This window comes from Ranitomeya variabilis, chromosome 6 (assembly GCF_051348905.1).
Source record: "Ranitomeya variabilis isolate aRanVar5 chromosome 6, aRanVar5.hap1, whole genome shotgun sequence".
Classification (NCBI taxonomy): domain Eukaryota; kingdom Metazoa; phylum Chordata; class Amphibia; order Anura; family Dendrobatidae; genus Ranitomeya; species Ranitomeya variabilis.
Window position 1 is genome coordinate 33,961,714 of NC_135237.1, and position 21,402 is coordinate 33,983,115.

At 43.5% G+C, this 21,402-nt stretch overlaps 1 protein-coding gene across 1 annotated transcript in view; it reads left to right on the top strand.

Annotated features, from left to right (window-relative positions):
* CDK6 (cyclin dependent kinase 6) overlaps positions 1-19,489 on the top strand; it is a 163,988-nt gene extending 144,499 nt beyond the window's left edge. Inside the window, exons 6-8 of the mRNA XM_077268202.1 lie at positions 13,714-13,764; positions 16,120-16,255; positions 17,596-19,489. Coding sequence (XP_077124317.1) covers positions 13,714-13,764; positions 16,120-16,255; positions 17,596-17,757 — 349 coding nt within the window. The 3' untranslated portion in view covers positions 17,758-19,489. The remainder of the gene's footprint in view (positions 1-13,713; positions 13,765-16,119; positions 16,256-17,595) is intronic.
* The last annotated feature ends 1,913 nt before the right edge of the window (positions 19,490-21,402 follow it).

Here is a 21,402-nt window from a genome sequence, read left to right on the forward strand (position 1 = left end):
GGAAATACGAGGAAGTCTGTGACTGCAAACCGTGGCAAACACGTGGGGCGGCCGTGGCGAGGCTGACAGGAGGGGAACAGAAGATTTATCCTCCATTATTGAGGTTAAGAAACCTGATTTACCGTCGATTCCAGGAAATTAGGATTTTCTGTCTTTTCCTGGAATCTGTGACCTAAAACTGCACTAGGGAATGCTGGGAAGGTCTAGCTAGCCGTTACCGGTAGTAAATCACAGCTGGATTAGTTATCTGTATGAATATACACAATATGGAGAAAAGTACTGGGACACACATCTTTGTCATGGAAATCAGATTTCTCCTCAGTCCCATTGCCCCCTGACCAACTGTGGTTCTCACAGATAGTACAGACACTTGGACCGTGAACGTGTGAAACCGACATTAGTTTTGATAAATGAGGCCATTTTCTAAAAGAAAAACTGGGTTACTATGGCAGCAGCTTTGTTTTCATTTCTTATTGTTCTGGAAAAATGCAAACTCTGCTGTTATTGGTTGCTGCGGTCAACAAATACAATTTTTCTTTAGACCGTTTTTATAAATCTGCTTTGCTGTATGTAGAAGAATGGAACAGGTAGGCCTCATTTATCATCTGTCTTTGTAGCCCATAGCAACTAATCACAGAACAGCTTTCATTTTTCCAGAACAGTATAAGGAATAAAATCTGAGTTCTGATTGGCTGCTATGGGAACAGCTTTGATAACTAAGGTCCAATTGTCTAGTTACTCATTACACCCAGTCAAGCGTAGCACACCCTGGATATGGCGGGAGATGTAGCGCCATAGTGCCACGTGTTAGAGGCCACATTACTGTTAAATCTGACTTTAGAATAAAAGGATCTATTAATGTCCCAAAAGGGCCGTCACACACTAAGCTTATTGACTTGACGACGTAAGCGACTGTAAGGAAATGTAACCCCTTAGATGCCGCTGTCAGTTGTGACAGCAAAATTTATCCGGTTGGACATACGGTAATATTTAAAAGTTTGGGCACCCCCTGGTCAAAATTACTATTGTTGTGAGCAGTTAAGCAAGATGAAGATGATATGATCTCTAAAAGGCCTAAAGTTAAAGATGACACATTTCCTTTGTATTTTAGGCAAAAAAAAAGTGTAATTTTTTTTTTAAATGAGAAAAAAGACAATATAAGGAAAATGAGCCTCTGCAAAATGTTGAGCGCTGTGATGGTGTGATATGCTATGTGGGGTCATTTTTCTGTATATTTCTATTTTACTTATTTTCATGGTGTTCTCTTGTAGGATGAGTTATTTGCTAATTGATGAATGGCTGTTGCTGCCATCTGATATCAGCCCCCACAGTATTGTTTGCTAATATGCTAATGACATGTTGACCTAGCTTGTTGAAACAATGAGCCCCTGCGACCTTCCCCCTCCTGACCTGAGAATGAGGAGAGGGACTTGTAAATATCAGGGAGGTGAGACACAGATCAGTCCTGTGTGGAACTATGATGTGTTCACAGCACCTCAGAGAGAAAGAAGAGTATATTGACTATGCTATCCTCTGTCTGCTGGATTGTTGTACTTTTATCCTCTTACTGAACTGCATTCAGGTTCTGGACTATTTTATCCTTTGCGTGGTGGATCGTATTTGGGCCTTTCATATTTTTGCCTAAATAAAGGTCTTGGAATTGTTTACTATACTCTAGCTCTGTTGATTGTGTGGTACCGGAGAAGGACCCAGTGACAGGCGCCCTGCATGGTTAGTATCAAGTCTTTCAATTCTTGTTTGAGGGATTTTCTTCCATTCTTCCTTGTAGAATTCCTCCAGTTCTGTGAGATTCCCGGGTCGTCTTCCATCCTGTGCTATTTTGAGGTCTGGCCACAGATTTTGAATGATGATCAGATCAGAGGACTGTGAGGGCCATTGTAAAACCTTTAGCTTGTGCCTTTTGAGGATGTCTATTGTGGATTGTGACGTGTGTTTAGGATCATTATCCATATATAGAAGCCATCCTCTTTTCAGCTTCAACTTTTTACAGATTGTGTTATGTTTGCATCAAGAATTTGTTGAAATATCATTGAATCCATTCTTCCCTAGACTTGTGAAATGCTCCCCGTGTCATTGGCTGCAACACAACCCCAAAGCATGATTGATCCACCCCCATGCTTAATGGTTGGCGAGGTGTTCTTTTCCTGAAATTCTGTGCCCTTTTATTTCTACACATACCTGTGATCATTGTAGCCAAAGAGTTTTAATTTAACCTCATCAATACACAGGATTTGTTTCCAAAATGCATCAGACTTGTTTAGATGGTGTTTTGCATACTTCTGATGCTGAATGTTATGGGGAGGATGCAGGAGAGGTTTTCTTCTGATGACTCTTCAATGAAAGTCATATTTGTGCAGGTGTCTCTGAACAGTAAAACAGTGTACCCAACACCAGAGTCTGCTAAATCTCTGAATTTCTGAAGGTCTTTTGCAGTCAAGCGGGGTTTCTGATTTCCTTATCTAGCAATCCTACAAGCATCTCTCACTGAAATTTTGCTTGGTTTTCCAGACCTTATCTTGAACTCCACTGTTCCGGATAGCTGCCATTTCTTAATTACATTTCGAACAGAGGAAAGGGCAACTTGAAAACACTTTGCTATCTTCTTCTTATTGCCTTCTCCTGCTTTTTGGGCCTCCACCATTTTCAGAGTGCTAGGCAGCTGCTTAGAAGAACCCATGGCTGTTTGTTGTGAATTCTGTTTGTGGGCTCCCCCGGTGGTGTTTTATGGTAGTGCCACTTATTTGCCTTCTTCTATCCTTGATCACCTGTTGACACCCATTAGGGGAGTTTCCTATTTAAGGCTGCTTGGCTGCTGGTCCGATGCCGGCCAACAATGTATCAGTAGCATTCTGTTGCATTCTCCTGCCTCAAGATCCTGTTCAGCTAAGTTGAATTTTGTTTCTAGTTAATGCTATTTTTGTCCAGCTATTTGCAATGTGACTCTCTGTAGCTGGAAGCTCTCGTGGACTGAAATTGCCACTCCAGTGGCATGAGTTGTCACTGGAGTTTTAAAGTAATTTCAGGATGGTGTTTTTGAGTAGTGTTTTGAAGTTGACCGTGAAGTGACTCTTTCCTGTACTTCTGCTATCTAGTAAGCGGACCTCACTGTGCTAAATCTGCTGTTCATCCTACGTATGTCTTTTCCTCTTGACTCACCGTCAATATCTGTGGGGGGCTGCTATCTCCTTTTGGGGTTCATCTCTGGAGGTAAGGCAGGCCTGTATATTCCTCTGATAGGGGTAGTTAGATCTCCGGCTGGCGCGTGGTGTCTAGGGCATCGTAGGAAACACTCCCCGGCTACTTCCAGTGTTGTGTCAGGTTCAGGTCACGGTCACTTTAGTTTCCATCACCCGAGAGCTAGTCCGTTGTTATTTTGATTTCCCTGCCATTGGGAAAATCATAACAGTTTGGCCGGCCTTCATGTGTTAAAACTATGCACTAAAGCAGGAAAGGATATGAAAAGGTTTTTTTTTTCCTTCTGTGTTTGGAAAGTGCACCTTAGTGCTTATTTGTACTCCTTGCTTAAACTGCAGTCTTCAGCCTTTTTTTTTTTTTCCTCTCCTCTTAATCTCTGAATGGCTTTGGTTACACCTGTTTGAATCATGGATCCACAGAGTTTGGTTGCAGGTCTGAATAACCTGGCTACAAAGGTCCAGAACTTACAAGATTTTGTTATACGTGCTCCAATGTCTGAACCTAAGATCCCTATGCCTGAATTTTTTACCGGAGACAGATCCCGTTTTTTGAATTTCAGAGAGAATTGTAAATTGTTTTTGTCTCTGAAATCTCACTCTGCTGGTGATCCTGCGCAACAGGTTAAAATTGTTATTTCTCTATTGCGGGGTGACCCACAAAGTTGGGCATTTGCATTGTCGCCAGGGGATCCTGCGTTATTAAATGTAGATGCGTTTTTTCTGGCTTTGGGGTTGCTTTATGAAGAACCTAATTTAGAGATTTTGGCTGAGAAAGCCTTGATAGCTCTTTCCCAAGGGCAAGATGAAGCTGAGATATACTGCCAAAAATTTCGTAAATGGTCGGTGCTTACTAAATGGAATGAGTGCGCTCTAGCAGCTAATTTCAGAGAAGGTCTCTCTGATGCCGTGAAGGATGTCATGGTGGGGTTCCCTGTGCCTACAGGTCTGAATGATGCCATGAAATTGGCTATCCAGATTGATCGGCGTTTACGGGAGTGCAAATCTGTGCACCATATGGCGGTATCTTCTGAGCAAAAATCTGTGCACCATATGGCGGTATCTTTTGAGTAAAAACCTGTGCACCATATGGCGGTATCTTCTGAGCAAAAACCTGTGCACCATATGGCGGTATCTTCTGAGCAAAAACCTGTGCATCATTTGGCGGTGACCTCTGAAAAGGCACCAGAGCATATGCAATGCGATAGTGTATTGTCTAGAGGCGAACGACAGAATTACAGGCGCAAAAATGGGTTGTGCTTCTATTGCGGAGATCCAGCTCATGTTATATCAGCATGCTCTAAACGCATAAAGAAGGTTGATAAAAAGGTTGATAAATCTTTTTCTATGGGTACCTTGCAGTCTAAATTTCTTTTGTCCGTGACATTGATTTGTACTTTATCATCTGTTACTGTGAATGCTTATGTGGATTCTGGCGCCGCTCTGAGTCTCATGGATTGGTCCTTTGCCAAGCGTTGTGGGTTTGATTTAGAGCCTCTGGAGGTTTCTATTCCCTTAAAGGGTATTGATTCTACACCTTTGGCTAGCAATAAACCACAATATTGGACACAAGTGACTATGCATCTTTCCCCAGACCATCAGGAGATTATTCGTTTCCTTGTGTTATATAATCTACATGACGTATTAGTACTTGGATTACCATGGTTACAAATTCATAATCCAGTCTTGGACTGGAGATCAATGTCTGTGCTGAGCTGGGGATGTCGGGGGATTCATGGGGATGCACCTTTGGTTCCCATTTCTTCATCTACTCCCTCTGAGATCCCAGCATTTCTGTCAGATTTTTATGATGTCTTTCAGGAGCCTAAAACTGATTCTCTCCCCCCTCACAGAGAGTGTGACTGCGCTATTGAGTTGATTCCCGGTAGTAAATTTCCTAAGGGTCGCTTGTTTAACTTGTCTGTACCTGAACATACTGCTATGCGGGAGTATATCAGAGAATCTTTGGAAAAGGGTCATATTCGCCCCTCTTTGTCTCCACTGGGGGCAGGGTTTTTCTTTGTGGGTAAAAAGGATGGTTCATTGAGACCTTGTATCGACTATCGACTTCTGAATAAGATTACAGTTAAATACCAGTACCCGTTACCTTTACTGACTGATCTTTTTGCTCGCATAAAGGGGGCGAAGTGGTTCACTAAGATCGATCTACGTGGTGCGTATAATTTGGTGCGGATTAAGCAGGGGGATGAGTGGAAGACCGCATTTAATACGCCTGAAGGCCATTTTGAGTATTTGGTAATGCCTTTCGGTCTCGCGAATGCCCCTTCCGTTTTTCAGTCCTTTATGCACGATATTTTCCGTGAATATCTGGATAAATTTATGATTGTGTATTTGGATGATATTTTGATTTTTTCAGAGGACTGGGAATCTCATGTTCATCAGGTCAGGAGAGTTTTTCAGGTTTTACGAGCTAATTCTCTATTTGTGAAGGGCTCAAAGTGTATTTTTGGGGTTCAGAGAATTTCCTTTTTGGGATATATTTTTTCCCCTTCATCTATGGAGATGGACCCTGTTAAGGTTCAGGCTATTTGTGATTGGATTCAACCCACTTCTCTAAAGAGTCTTCAGAAATTCTTGGGATTTGCTAATTTCTATCGCCGATTCATAGCGGGTTTTTCTGCCATTGCTAAACCTTTGACTGATTTGACCAAGAAGGGTGCTGATGTTGCTAATTGGTCCTCTGCGGCTGTGGAGGCCTTTCGGGAGCTTAAGCGCCGCTTTTCTTCTGCTCCTGTGTTGCGCCAGCCTGATGTTTCGCTCCCGTTCCAGGTTGAAGTAGATGCTTCCGAGATCGGAGCAGGTGCAGTTTTGTCGCAGAAAGGTCCTGACTGCTCAGTGATGAGACCATGTGCGTTTTTCTCTCGAAAGTTTTCGCCCGCTGAGCGAAATTATGATGTTGGAAATCGGGAGCTCTTGGCCATGAAGTGGGCATTTGAGGAGTGGCGTCATTGGCTTGAGGGTGCTAGACACCAGGTGGTGGTCTTGACTGACCACAAAAATCTAATTTATCTTGAGTCAGCCAGGCGTCTGAATCCTAGACAGGCGCGCTGGTCGTTGTTTTTCTCTCGATTTAACTTTGTGGTTTCATATCTGCCTGGGTCTAAGAATGTGAGGGCGGATGCCCTCTCTAGGAGTTTTGAGCCTGACTCGCCTGGTGATTCCGAACCTACTGGCATCCTGAAGGATGGGGTGATATTGTCAGCTGTCTCCCCAGACCTGCGGCGCTCTTTGCAGGAGTTTCAGGTGGATAGGCCTGATCGCTGTCCGCCTGGTAGACTGTTTGTCCCTGATGACTGGACCAGTAGAGTTATTTCGGAGGTTCACTCTTCCGCGTTGGCAGGTCATCCTGGAATTTTTGGCACCAGGGATCTGGTGTCTAGGTCCTTCTGGTGGCCTTCCTTGTCTCGAGATGTACGTATTTTTGTGCAGTCTTGTGATGTTTGTGCTCGGGCTAAGCCCTGCTGTTCCCGGGCCAGCGGGTTGTTGTTGCCCTTGCCTATTCCTAAGAGGCCTTGGACGCACATCTCTATGGACTTTATTTCTGACCTTCCTGTTTCTCGTAGGATGTCCGTCATCTGGGTGGTGTGTGACCGTTTTTCCAAGATGGTTCACTTGGTACCTTTGCCCAAATTGCCCTCCTCCTCTGAGCTGGTCCCTCTATTTTTTCAGAATGTTGTGCGTTTGCATGGTATTCCTGAGAATATAGTGTCTGACAAGGGTACTCAGTTTGTGTCTAGATTTTGGCGGGCGTTCTGTGCCAGGATGGGCATCGACTTGTCTTTTTCGTCTGCATTCCATCCTCAGACTAATGGCCAGACTGAGCGTACTAATCAGACCTTGGAGACTTACTTGAGGTGTTTTGTGTCCGCTGATCAGGACGATTGGCTTGATTTTTTGCCATTGGCAGAGTTTGCCCTTAACAATCGGGCCAGTTCTGCCACTTTGGTTTCTCCATTTTTTTGTAATTCAGGGTTTCACCCTCGCTTTTCGTCCGGTCAATTGGAGTCTTCGGATTGTCCTGGAGTAGATGCTGTGGTTGATAGAATGCATCAGATTTGGGGACAGGTTGTGGACAATCTGAAGTTGTCCCAGGAGAAGACTCAACAGTTCACTAATCGTCATCGGCGTGTCGGTCCTCGTCTTTGTGTTGGGGACCTGGTTTGGTTGTCTTCTCGATTTGTTCCTATGAAGGTCTCGTCTCCTAAGTTTAAGCCTCGGTTTATCGGCCCTTATAGGATTCTGGAGGTTCTCAATCCTGTGTCCTTTCGTTTGGACCTCCCAGCATCTTTTACTATTCATAATGTTTTTCATCGGTCATTGTTGCGGAGGTATGAGGTGCCGGTTGTTCCGTCTGCTGATCCTCCTGCTCCTGTGCTGGTTGAGGGTGAGTTGGAGTATGTGGTGGAAAAGATCTTGGACTCCCGTGTTTCCAGACGGAAACTTCAGTATCTGGTTAAGTGGAAAGGCTATGGTCAGGAGGATAATTCTTGGGTGACAGCATCTGATGTTCATGCTCCTGATTTGGTTCGTGCATTTCATAGTGCTCATCCAGATCGCCCTGGTGGTTCTGGTGAGGGTTCGGTGCCCCCTCCTTAAGGGGGGGGTACTGTTGTGAATTCTGTTTGTGGGCTCCCCCGGTGGTGTTTTATGGTAGTGCCACTTATTTGCCTTCTTCTATCCTTGATCACCTGTTGACACCCATTAGGGGAGTTTCCTATTTAAGGCTGGTTGGCTGCTGGTCCGATGCCGGCCAACAATGTATCAGTAGCATTCTGTTGCATTCTCCTGCCTCAAGATCCTGTTCAGCTAAGTTGAATTTTGTTTCTAGTTAATGCTATTTTTGTCCAGCTATTTGCAATGTGACTCTCTGTAGCTGGAAGCTCTCGTGGACTGAAATTGCCACTCCAGTGGCATGAGTTGTCACTGGAGTTTTAAAGTAATTTCAGGATGGTGTTTTTGAGTAGTGTTTTGAAGTTGACCGTGAAGTGACTCTTTCCTGTACTTCTGCTATCTAGTAAGCGGACCTCACTGTGCTAAATCTGCTGTTCATCCTACGTATGTCTTTTCCTCTTGACTCACCGTCAATATCTGTGGGGGGCTGCTATCTCCTTTTGGGGTTCATCTCTGGAGGTAAGGCAGGCCTGTATATTCCTCTGATAGGGGTAGTTAGATCTCCGGCTGGCGCGTGGTGTCTAGGGCATCGTAGGAAACACTCCCCGGCTACTTCCAGTGTCGTGTCAGGTTCAGGTCACGGTCACTTTAGTTTCCATCACCCGAGAGCTAGTCCGTTGTTATTTTGATTTCCCTGCCATTGGGAAAATCATAACAGCTGTTATTTTAGAGGTTAGAGGAGGCTGGGTAATTATAAAGCTGGGAAATTTGTATTGCTTGGCCTTTCCTAACGGTGATAGTGAACAAGCCATAACACTAACTGGCTAACTAAGGTCTGAAACCTTGGTCAAAGTTATCTGAGCACACAAATCTCCAAGGCTGCCCAAACTTTTGCATCGGCACATTTTCCTTTTTTGTTATTTGTAAAATGTAAAAGATGAAAATATACAATATATGTGTGTGTGTGTGTGTGTGTATATGTGTGTGGGTATATATATAATTTTTTTTTGCTTAAACTTTACACCTGCGATAATTTCATCTTTAACTAGCTTAACTCTTGACAATAACAGTAATTTTAACCAGGGGTGGCAAAACTTTTATTTGCCAGTGCATATCCCCTTTGATGTTGCTCTCAGTTGCAAAATTTAAAAGGTTAGAAATGTAACCCCTTAGATAAAATTTTTAGAATTAAAAGAAAATTTTTTAAAAAATGTAAATATTTGATATCTCCGCGTGTGTAAGTGTCTAAAATAATAATCACGCAATGGCCCATAAACCTGGTGGCACTCAGAATGCACCGTTAAATTTTGCAGAATTGTCACGTTTCAGGGTCTGAAACAACTTTTCTAGTAAATTAATCCGCACAGATTAGATACTGTCAACCTCTCAAGAATTGTAATTTAATAGAAAACTGTGTCCAGACTGTGGATGAAGCCATGCATCCTTCCCTCTACAGCAAGATATCAAAGCACATGTTGATCGGGCCAGACTCCCCAGATAAACGTGGGCCAACATTTTTGCTTTGAATGATTTTGGCTGAACAACAGTTGAAAATGTTCTGCCTCCACGTTTTGTAAATGTATTTTGCTTTTTTATTTTCTAACACTTGATTTGTTGGAGTGTTACTAGCTGCATTATTTACGTATGATTAATCATCCGCGACTTGTTGCTACTCATCACCTCCCACACTTCACTATCTATGGCAGTAGGAAGTATTCGGCAAACGCTTTTGTGATGTTTAGGGGAAGTTGTGGTTTTGATTGGCAGCGGCAGGTGCAGGACTATCAATAACCTGTATATGATAAAAGCTGTATTTATAGCACAAAAAAGTGAATGTTTCCATTTTAGTAGACAACTAGCACACCTCTTTTTCATAATGCTCCATTTTTGCAATTGTTTAAAATCATTTTGTTGTTAGCGAGGCTTTTCATTCTGGTAGCAAATAACTTTTAGGATTTGTATTACAAAATCAATTCAACAATACTGATAATGGAAACTGGATCAGTCGGGGTCATACTGTCTCACCAGAGTAACAGAGCATCCTCCAGTGGAGAAACCAGAAGGTCCAGCGGAAGACAACTCTGGGAACCAGAAGGTCCAGCAGAAGACAACTCTGGGAACCAGAGGGTCCTGTGGAAGACAACTCTGGGAACCGGAGGGTCCCGAGGAAGAAAACTCTGGGAATCGGAGGGTCCAGCGGAAGACAACTCTGGGAACCAGAGGGTCCAGCGGAAGACAACTCTGGGAACTGGAAGGTCCAGCAGAAGACAACTCTGGGAACCCAAGGGTCCATCGGAAGACAACTCTGGGAACCAGAGGGTCCTGTGGAAGACAACTCTGGGAACCGGAGGGTCCCGAGGAAGACAACTCTGGGAACCCAAGGGTCCAGCGGAAGACAACTCTGGGAACCAGAAGGTCCAGCGGAAGACATCTCCGGGAACGAGAGGGTCCAGCGGAAGACAACCCTGGGAACCGGGGGGTCCAGCGGAAGACAACTCTGGGAACCGGAGCGTCCAGCGGAAGACAACTCTGGGAATCGGAGGGTCCAGCGGAAGACAACTCTGGGAACTGGAGGGTCCAGCAGAAGACAACTCTGGGAACCAGAGGGTCCAGCGGAAGACAACTCTGGGAACCAGAGGGTCCAGCCGAAGACAACTCTGGGAACCGGAGGGTCCAGCGGAAGACAACCCTGGGAACCGGAGGGTCCAGCGGAAGACAACCCTGGGAACCGGAGGGTCCAGCGGAAGACAACTCTGGGAACCAGAGGGTCCAGCGGAAGACAACTCTGGGAACCAGAGGGTCCAGCAGAAGACAACTCTGGGAACCGGAGGGTCCAGCCGAAGACAACTCTGAGAACCAGAGGGTCCAGCGGAAGACAACTCTGGGAATCAGAGGGTCCAGCGGAAGACAATAGTCGGAACCAGAGGTCCCAAAAGAATCTACTTTGATAAGGTTATTTACAAATAAGAGTTTGATTTTGGTAATTGGTATCTTGGTAACAACCACAATAGCAATGAACCCGTTAAAGATGTTGTAAAGCTCAAAATGTTATCTTTTATTGTGTTAATAATAGTGAGATATATAAACTACTAATATACGGTATGTCAATCACAAATGGTGCCGCTTCCATCTTTGGTTCAACACAGAAGAGTGTTTCCTGTATCAGCTGGTGACCAGCGCTGTGTGAAGGGGCTGGCTGACTGCTCATTTCAAAAGCTAAAGCCAGTCCCCTTTTCCAGCATGGACTAAGATATAGTAAAAAAAAGTAGACTGCTGCAGCCAATCACTGGCCATAACAGAGACTAATGGGACACTGGCTTCCCCAGAGTTGCAGCCTCTTGCAGTGTGTCACTGGGCGCTTCCTCTTTATAGGACATCCGTATCTTATAATATGGTATACTTTATTATTTAATCAATAAATACAGTATTTTTTACAGTCATATTCTGTATATTACTAGTAGAAATACTAATTAATTATTACTCACCCACAGTATAGTATGGAGTTGTACGGAAATCCTAGCTATGTCTCCAGACAATCGTTATCTGATATAGTACTAAATAAATCCAGGACCTCTGGGGCCTCGGCAGCAGCATCATCATTTTTCGCCGTCTGTTCCTTCCACTTCACCAGATGGTCTCAATCTGTAGATATCTGACTGCGAGTCGTACAGCGGGTGTTCATTGAAGGTTTGGATTATTGTCAAGAAGCTGTTATATCAACATGCAGCACATTTCCAATTCTTGGAAGGAAACATATCATGGAAATAAAGGAATGGCTGGACATGTCAGAGAGGACTACCTGGTGGCGTGAGAATATTTTGCTGAACTGGTTCCAATGAAGAAGATGAAAGAAGCAAAAAGAATGACGAAATGTTGGAACTTTGCTCAACAACCAAAATGGACATGCGTGAAAATGTTCACATGACTCCGGGCCAAGGCCTCACAAATGATACAACATCTGCCATATCATCCTAATTGCAGAGGCTCCTTGTTCACTTGTGGTTTTGTGCCTGGTTATGTCCTCCTCTGAGAATATATCTCCGACGATTTCCCCAGTGATATCACAGCTGTCAGGCTTTAAAGTGCCAACTCTCTTACCAAGTCAATCAGAGGGAGCAAACTGGATGAGTTTCATTGGAGGCTTCTAAATATGGCTGCTAATGAGGGATGGTGGCCCTTAGGGGCCTGCATAGTGATCCTAACTGAAGACAGAAACACCCAAATTACGTAAATGTGCAGACATTAGGTGGAACACAGCCTAAGCCCCACAACAAGTCTTGTGCTTGGTGTTTTAGGACATGTTTTCAGAGACTTAAAGACTTAAGAATTCTGTGGAAAAGTGTATATAATTTGGATGTTCATTAGCATCCTAAATGCAAAAAATAAGAAGTTTCAAAGTAGTGGCTAAACATTTTCAACCATTTTACTGCTGTAGAGTGTGTGCAAGTCCTTTTAACTAGATAAGTGCTCTACAGGGCCATCAGTATCCTGCTCCTGCCGCCGACGGGCAATCTGTTCTCCGCCTCCTTTCTCTGTGTTATAGATAGCTCTAGGGAGAGGTATGGGTTGTACAGCGCAGATCAAAGTGTAGAAAGTAGTGAAAGCATCTATGTTCTCAAGGAGGGCAGAGAAAACAGGCTGTAGATAGGGAAGAAGTCTATCAAAATTCTGCTCCTAGTTACGATTGTCTCTTCTCCCTTCTCTCAGTGTTAGAGATAGCAGCAAGGGGAGGGTTGTACGTGGCAGATTAGAGTATGGAGACAGAATGGTGAAAGCATCTATGTTCTCAAGGAGGGCAGAGAAAATGGGCTGTAGATAGGGAAGAAGTCTATCAAAATTCTGCTCCTAGTTACGATTGTCTCTTCTCCCTTCTCTCAGTGTTAGAGATAGCAGCAAGGGGAGGGTTGTACGTGGCAGATTAGAGTTTGGAGACAGAATGGTGAAAGCATCTATGTTCTCAAGGAGGGCAGAGAAAATGGGCTGTAGATAGGGAAGAAGTCTATCAAAATTCTGCTCCTAGTTACGATTGTCTCTTCTCCCGTCTCTCAGTGTTAGGGATAGCAGCTAGGGGAGGGTTGTACTTGGCAGATTAGAGTATGGAGACAGAATGGTGAAAGCATCTATGTTCTCATGGGGGCAGAGAAAACAGACTATAGATAGAGATGAAACCATATTTAAAGAAATTAAGGTGTGTATTACATGAAAGCCAGTGAAAAGTTTCCTGGACACACAAACTGCATATCATTAGTTATGAAAACTTTTTAAAGCAACAGTAACCGCTATCAAATATAAAATGATATTTTCCATGTGAAGTGTCTGGCCTTAAGCTATATATCTTAGATGTTTTTGGTCCGAATGCTTATGTGCTTATTGTGTGCTTATTATTAGGTTCTTTACTAAAAGGGGTTGTCTTTTATTTTTTTAAAGTTATCATAGCTTAAGAAACAAGCCATATTTACCAACCCTCCTTTCCCTTGGACTGAAAGTGATGACTTTCTGACCACCAGTGATATGACTGCTGAGGTTAATGGTTGGCTGGAGGGTTAGGAGTCAACACTGGAGCGGGAAACAGATTCTGGTGGCCAGTAGGGCTTATTTCTTTATTTTATAAGCATTTCTACACTATAAGGACTTGTTAAAAAATGAGCAGAAAATCCCTTTAGTGAGACCAGAGGTAGAAAAAAATAGTGAGTACTTAAGAAAAGTGGAGCGGAAACATAAATTAATGGATACCCCCTTTAAATGACTTGGCAGGGCTTCTTATAGTGAGAAAAATAGTAAATGGTGAACAGTACAGGCCCAGGATGATTGAGATTTTTTTCCACTAATTGATAACTGATCCCCCCCCCTTCTTTTTTTTGTCTTTCAGACCTTTGTTTCGTGGAAACTCTGATGTGGATCAGCTAGAAAAGATATTTGAGTAAGTTGAAGAACTGCATTTACTGTTTGGTAATCAGGATTAATGGACAGTGCCCTGAAAAAAAGTATTTGCCCCCCCCCCCCATTAGAGGTCTCTTTTGTTGGTCATACTGAATGGTTGTGGCTTTGTAAACATAATAAATAGCTTTTATCCTGGAATGCCCAATACCTTGTAAGTCGAATACTGGTAGCCGTAAAAAAAGCTTTATGTCACGATTCCATGTCCCTTGCGTGAATGGAGCATGGTCATAGATGCAGGTCTATGTCTAAAGGAGAGATGGAAAAAGTAGAGCGCAGCAGTTATGAAGCAAAACCATTTAGGGGTGTCCCAGTGGTTAGACCCCCCTAGTGATCATACATATATCATTATATATCTTGTTGGTTCAGCACACCCATAACTTACCCTCTAATGATAATGAGATGACTCTGGTCATCCTGTCTTAGTCTACACAGCAAAAGAAGTGTCAGAAGAGAAAGTGTCAGACTCTTCTCTCTAATCTGCTCTAGTGACCTGTATAAAGAGTATAATAATTCTGGATGTTTTTTAGATAAAGAACTAAAAAAAAGTACTAAAAATAAATAACACCCAAGAAAAGGGGTATGAATTCCTGATTTACATATTACAATATTTTCAGATCATATATTCCTTCAAAGAGGCGTGATAAATATATTTTCTCCAAACGACCACTAACCAGCTGCCACGATATTTCTCAGGAGCAATGTCTCCTGTTATGATCCGGTGACCTTGGAGCCGAATATGCCCTTTCTCCAAAGACTCCTTAACATAACTCCGCATGGCGGTATGTTCAGGCACAGACAGGTTGAAAAGTCGGCCCTTAGGAAACTTACTGCCTGGAATCAAGTCAATCGCACAATCACAGTCCCTGTGCGGTGGAAGGGAACTACACTTGGGCTCATACCAACCAAATCTCTGGTACCAAAAATACCAGGATGACCAGCCAACACAGGACAGTGAACCTCAGAAATCACTCTACTAGTCCATCTGTCAGGAACAAACAATTTCCCCACAGGACAGCGGTCAGGTCTATCAGCCGGAAATTCCTGAAGAACCCGCCGTAAATCAGGGGAAATGGCAGAAAGGACCACCCCTTCTTTCAGAATGCCGACCGGTTCAAGGACCTCAGGAGAATCAGGCAAAAAACTCCTAGAAAGGGCATCAGCCTTAATATTCTTAGAACCCGGAAGATACGAAACCACGAAATCAAAACGGGAAAAAAACAAGGACCATCGAGCCTGTCTAGGACTCAGCCGTTTGGCAGACTCGAGGTAAATCAGATTCTTATGATCGGTCAGGACCACAATACGGTGCTTAGCTCCCTCAAGCCAATGTCGCCACTCCTTAAACGCCGATTTACTTCTGCTCCGGTGTTGCGCCAACCGGATGTTTCTCTTCCGTTTCAGGTTGAGATTGACGCTTCTGACATTGGCTTGAGGGAGCTAAGCACCATATTGTGGTCCTGACCGATCATAAGAATCTGATTTACCTCGAGTCTGCCAAACGGCTGAGTCCTAGACAGGCTCGATGGTCCTTGTTTTTTTCCCGTTTTGATTTCGTGGTTTCGTATCTTCCGGGTTCTAAGAATATTAAGGCTGATGCCCTTTCTAGGAGTTTTTTGCCTGATTCTCCTGAGGTCCTTGAACCGGTCGGCATTCTGAAAGAAGGGGTGGTCCTTTCTGCCATTTCCCCTGATTTACGGCGGGTTCTTCAGGAATTTCAGGCTGATAGACCTGACCGCTGTCCAGTGGGGAAATTGTTTGTTCCTGACAGATGGACTAGTAGAGTGATTTCTGAGGTTCACTGTTCTGTGTTGGCTGGTCATCCTGGTATTTTTGGTACCAGAGATTTGGTTGGTATGAGCCCAAGTCCAGTTCCCTTCCACCGCACAGGGACTGTGATTGTGCGATTGACTTGATTCCAGGCAGTAAGTTTCCTAAGGGCCGACTTTTCAACCTGTCTGTGCCTGAACATACCGCCATGCGGAGTTATGTTAAGGAGTCTTTGGAGAAAGGGCATATTCGGCTTCAAGGTCACCGGATCATAACAGTACAACTGGCCAGGACTAATGAATCCTACACACCTAAATACCCCAGTCAGAACTGCAATCAGCAGACACACCTGACCAGGACTGCAACCCAGGGACAACTGCATTACCACCTACTACCACCGGAGGGAACCCAAAAGCAGAATTCACAACAGTCTCCCCCTGGTGATTGTGGATTTTGCAGACATGATTGGATTAATCTGCGTGAAATGTTATACAAGTTGCGGCATAAAACAGCCGGAGAAGGAATTGTATGACTTGTACATATGACATCTCTGTGCTTTTATCATCAGCGTCATTGGGCTTCCGGAAGAAGAGTCCTGGCCGAGTGAGGTGGCCGTTCCTCAGAGCGCTTTTCATTACAGACAACCTCAATCCATAGAAGATGTCGTTCCAGACATTGACGAGCTGGGCAAAGAATTACTTCTGGTAAGCCATTCCTCTGCCATCCTCATGCCACGCAGTTTTGCACTGGTTCCGTGCAAAAAAAAAATCGATTTCTTTTGCGCATTCATCAGTCCTGATGTCACTTTCTGGTCATCAGCTTTCATCATTGCATCATCTCTCCCTTTTAAAGTGGTGTCACCAGTTTTGCACCAACACCGCAATGACAAGTGATGAAGCCAATGGCGCCAAAGTGATACGGAAACTGCGCCAAAAGAAGTTGATTTTTCCCAGGGGTTGAAGCTGTAAGCGAGTTTTCAGCAAATATTAATTAGGGACGAATAATTCCAAAGCCATATTTACACATTGCGGAAAATTTCCACTGTGCATTTGCTCACATGCGGATTTTGTCTCTTATTTCACCCTATTGCATTGCATAGGATGAAAATCTGCACAAGAAAGAGCATGCTGCAGATTTGCCTGCTCCCATTTCCGTGCTTATTTTTTCTGCAGCGCGTGTGAGCGTGTTAAGTACTGTAAATTGGTGCAGAGTCTGCAGTAAATCTTGAGTGAGTAAATTTACTGTAGGAAGGAGCTTATCGAACTGATTAATGAAAAACCCGCACAAGAAAGAGCATGCTGCAGATTTGCATGCTCCCATTTCCGTGCAGACTTTTTCTGCAGCGTGTGAATGTGCTTAGTACTGTAAATTGAGTCTGCAGTAAATCTTGAGTGAGTAAATATACTGCAGGAAGGAGCTTATAGACCTGATTGATGAAAATCCTGCACAAGAAAGAGCATGCTGCAGATTTGCATGCTCCTGATTTTGCGCAGATTTTTTTTTTTGCAGTGACTGAACATGCTCTTTACTGTAAATTGCTGCAGATGTGTGGTGCAGAATCTGCAGCAAATCTTATGGAATGAGCTTTTTGAGGAATACTTTCTTCAGAAATTGTACGGACCAATCCCATCCAGCATAGGGCAATCGTCAATGTGAGGTCAGAGGAGTGGAAAGTAAAGGAGTCGCCAAGCACTTGGATACCGATCACTATCCTCAAAATAAGTCATCAATATAAAGTCAGAGGAATTTGACCCCTGGTAGCCCCAATGATCAACTCTGGTAGTGGTCGGGGCATCTCTGTACATTATATAGTGGCCGTACTGCAGTTCAGATCACATTCACTTCAATAGGAGCTGAGATGCAGTACCCAAGAGCATCCACCCGCTGTGGTAGCTGCAAACAGCTGATCGATGGATGTGCTGGTGATCTGACCGCGTACCGATCTAATTTTTCCTAAGGATTGGTCACCAATATCTATGTCCTGGACAATCCCTTTAACCCTCCATGTAAAATCATGAATTTTACCTTCTTTGTTTACTTGCAGAAGTTCCTGACGTTCAGTCCGGATAAGCGTATAACGGCATTCGGCGCCCTGTCGCATTCTTACTTTGATGATTTACAGTCGAACAAGGACAGTTTGGATCGTCCCCGGGTGTGCGGGCCGAGGGCGGCCGATGAGACGATGGCTGATGCCAAGAGTCCTTGAGTTTGGTGTTCATGATACGGACAACACGACTTTGCCGGGGGTCTCACGCCAAGCCATTGACATGCAGCAATCTGCTAAGGAACTCTGTTTACTTCATTGAAATCAATGCAAGCCGAGCGCAGCTTCTTCTGTTGTGTTCTGAGTTTTGTTCCTTTTTTCCTGTTGCTGGATGGTCGTGTAAAGCTGCTGAGCAATGATGCTGCCTTTAATTTAAGGCTGACAGTGTTGTGTAGGGTAATCCAGTCACTGCCACCACACCATGGACTCCATGTTACCAGCTGCTAAACTTTAGAAGTTTCTGTTTTCAATGCTTTTTGTTAAAATGTTCCCTGTATGTACAGAGTGAGATGTCTGCATAGTAGGAAGAATGTTTATTTCAATTGTCAGTAAGGCCAAGGTCATATTTCACGGACATATGAGGCTGTGAGATCTGTGAAATACGCCCGTCTGAACCTCGGCCTAAGGCGCCCGTTTCGACATAAACACACACAAATTGTTGGAAATTTTGGAAGTTTTTGGAGAAAAAGTTGCTTCAAGAACTTCCAAAATTTCCAACAATTTGCCGCTAATCCCACATCTCTGCTCCCTAGGGTCCGGTCACTGGCCGCAACTGTGTCATATCGTACCACTGGCCGGTAACATTGGAAGGATGCACAATTTACAGTATGGTGGATTTTTTTTATCAACTGAAATGTGTTTTGGGGGTTAAATCCCCCCCCCACTCTTTATCATACCCATTGATTGCAGGAGGCTGAGATACAGAGGGCTCTTTTACTAGACCTATAAGGGGTTGTCCGACATTAAAAAAAATTATCTTTTGGGCACGGATGGTGCCAGTACCCCTGTGGATCCAGCGACGGGCCGCTCCAGAGGTTTGTGCTGGCTCCGGAAGCTTTGGTCCATTTGGAGGTTGAACGACTGCTGCAGTCAATCACAGGATGGAACAGATATTGCTTTTTCTGGATCTACCAGGAGGAGAGTATCCCTGTTTATGAATTTAAAATCATCCGTGCCCCCCGCAAAATTATTTCAGCGTCGAACAGAATCTTCATATTTTTTTTTTTTAATTGGCTCCCCATAGAATGTCCTTCTAATCTGTGGGGATCTGGTTCTTGCATAAAGAAGCCGAAGCCTATAGACGTTCTATTAATCTTGTACACCGTTTTATGGATTTGCTCCTTCAGGAGCTCAGCTCTTCGGCCTAAGTAGGCGAATTTTGAGCTATCGGTGGCGGTCTCCAGAACTGGACCCCCACCAATGTGCAGAACATGTAATGAGGGGAAAAGATAGAAGAAAAATTATAGCTTTCATACTGTCGAGCTTCATTACTTGCAAAATTTTCTTCCCTTATTAATACAATGATTTTACGCCCTAATTTTTGCTCCTTTAGCCGACGGTCTACCCGCATACTAACACTATAGCGTGTGGCTCTATGACGGCTCCCGCCGAGCCAAACCATTGTCTTTTCCGTGGCCAGTTGTGATGGCCGTGGGGCGCTCTCGGGGCTCGTAGACCGCACTCTTGATTACGCTATTGTCTGTCTCTACGGCTGGATCGTGAGAGAGGCTACATTTATGGGTGAGGTTAAAGGTAGACCGCGCGCTATAGTGGCATGTCGCGAGGCAAGAAAAGACTCCAACCAGCATCTCATATCTCAGCTTCCTGGACTCCTGTGTGACGTTGTCAGCTACAATGACATTTAGATTTTCAGGACATGAGTTGAGTGGACTTTAAAAAAAAAATAATAAAAAATTCCTGGTAGAATTGATAATGTTATGTCTAGTGCCGCCCATATAGGGGTGGAGCATGACACAGGAAACCAATAAGCCCCTCCCCCTGGACTAGACAGACATGACACATTGCATCAGCTTTGTTTGAGTATTTCTTGGATCCTAGATGAGACCACAACTGTGCCGCCCTCGCGGTGAGCAATAATAGCCCCGATTTTGTAAATGTATTAGTGATAAGGAACGGGTCAGCCTTCAGGATACGGTACCGGGGGGCATGCACCGTGGTCCTACGATGGAACGATTGGTACAGAGCAGTTTTAGTAAATGTTAATTTTGGTGCATTTTTTTGTATTTTATATATTACTCAGATTCGTAAAGAGTTTTATAGAACATATATCTGATGGAAGGCACCAAACTCTGTTCTCTGTTTTTTTTTTTTGGTTCATTTTTTATTTTTTTAATACTAAATGAGAAATGTATGAAATGAGAATTAAATAAAAGATATTTAACCATCTGGTAAGAATGGAAGGCGGAAGTCCTCCTCTGACCTTCTGCGGAAGTCCTTAATCCTGCAGACACCTGAGCCCAGGACCTCCACGTGGTGGGCTACACCTCAGCTTACACGCAAGATGTGATTTCAATGACTGCTGAAATGCAAAACATAAGCTTTTTTTTGTATTTTGGGGGTTAACATTAATCAGGGTGTTGAGTATCAGACCCTTGCGTATCAGGGGGGCTGGTGAAGGTCCTGTCACTACTTTTTGTCACTCCTGTGACGCTCAACCTGTGGCTCGGCTTCATAAAAAAACATGAACAGTATACAGCAATTCTTGGGTATTGTGGTATATTGCTCAAACAGTCACAGGTTTTAAGTGCCCTATGGATACAAAAAAAGTGGAAAGTTAATTAAAATAAAAAGTTTAAAAAAATATTAAAACATTTAAAAAAAAAAAAAAAAAATCTCGAGGAATCACCAGCCGTATACCGTCTGCGGACCGTTACTGACATCACCACCTAATGCACATTTTTATTGCTCTATTAGTACAGGTGTGTATTGTTACCAGTCTGCACTAACACCATCTACCACCCTCTGGTGGACACAAGTGCCCTTTCTGCCCTTATTTCAAGGCTTCAAATAAACCTTTCTCATTCCCCCCCAAAAAAATCAAATCACCCTTCCTTTTCCAAGTTAGAAATAAGGAAATGTAAAATAAATAAACATGTTCGCCGCATTAGTAAAAGTCTAACAAAATATAAATTTGTTTACCTGTTATGGTAAAGGTTGCAACGCAAAAAAAAAAAATTTAAATGACAAAATTTACTTTTTTTTGTTACTGATCCCGCAGCAAAAAATGCAATAAAAAGTCATCAAAACGATATAGACTACCGTTCAAAAGTTTAGGGTCACTTAGAAATGTCCCTATTTTTTAAATAAAAGCACAGTTTTCTCCAATGAAGCTAACATTAAATGATTCAGAAATACACTCTATACATTGTTAATGTGGTGAATGACTATTCTAGCTGCAAACGTCTGGTTTGTAATGCAATATCTTCATAGGTGTATAGAGGCCCACTTCCAACAACCATCACTCCAGTGTTCTTATGGTACTTTGTGTTTGCTAACTGTGTAAGAAGGCTAATGGATGGTTAGAATACCCTTGAAAACCCTTGTGCAAGTATGTTAGCACAGCTGAAAACGGTTTGGCTGATTAGAGAATCTATAAACCTGACCTTCCTTTGAGCTAGTTGAGAATCTGGAGCATTACATTTGTTGGTTCCATTAAAAAAATGGAAAATTTCAAAATGGCCATAAAAAAAGAACTTTCATGTGAAACTCGACAGTCTATTCTTGTTCTTAGAAATGCAGGCTATTCTATGAGAGAAATTGCCAAGAAACTGAAGATTTCCTACAACG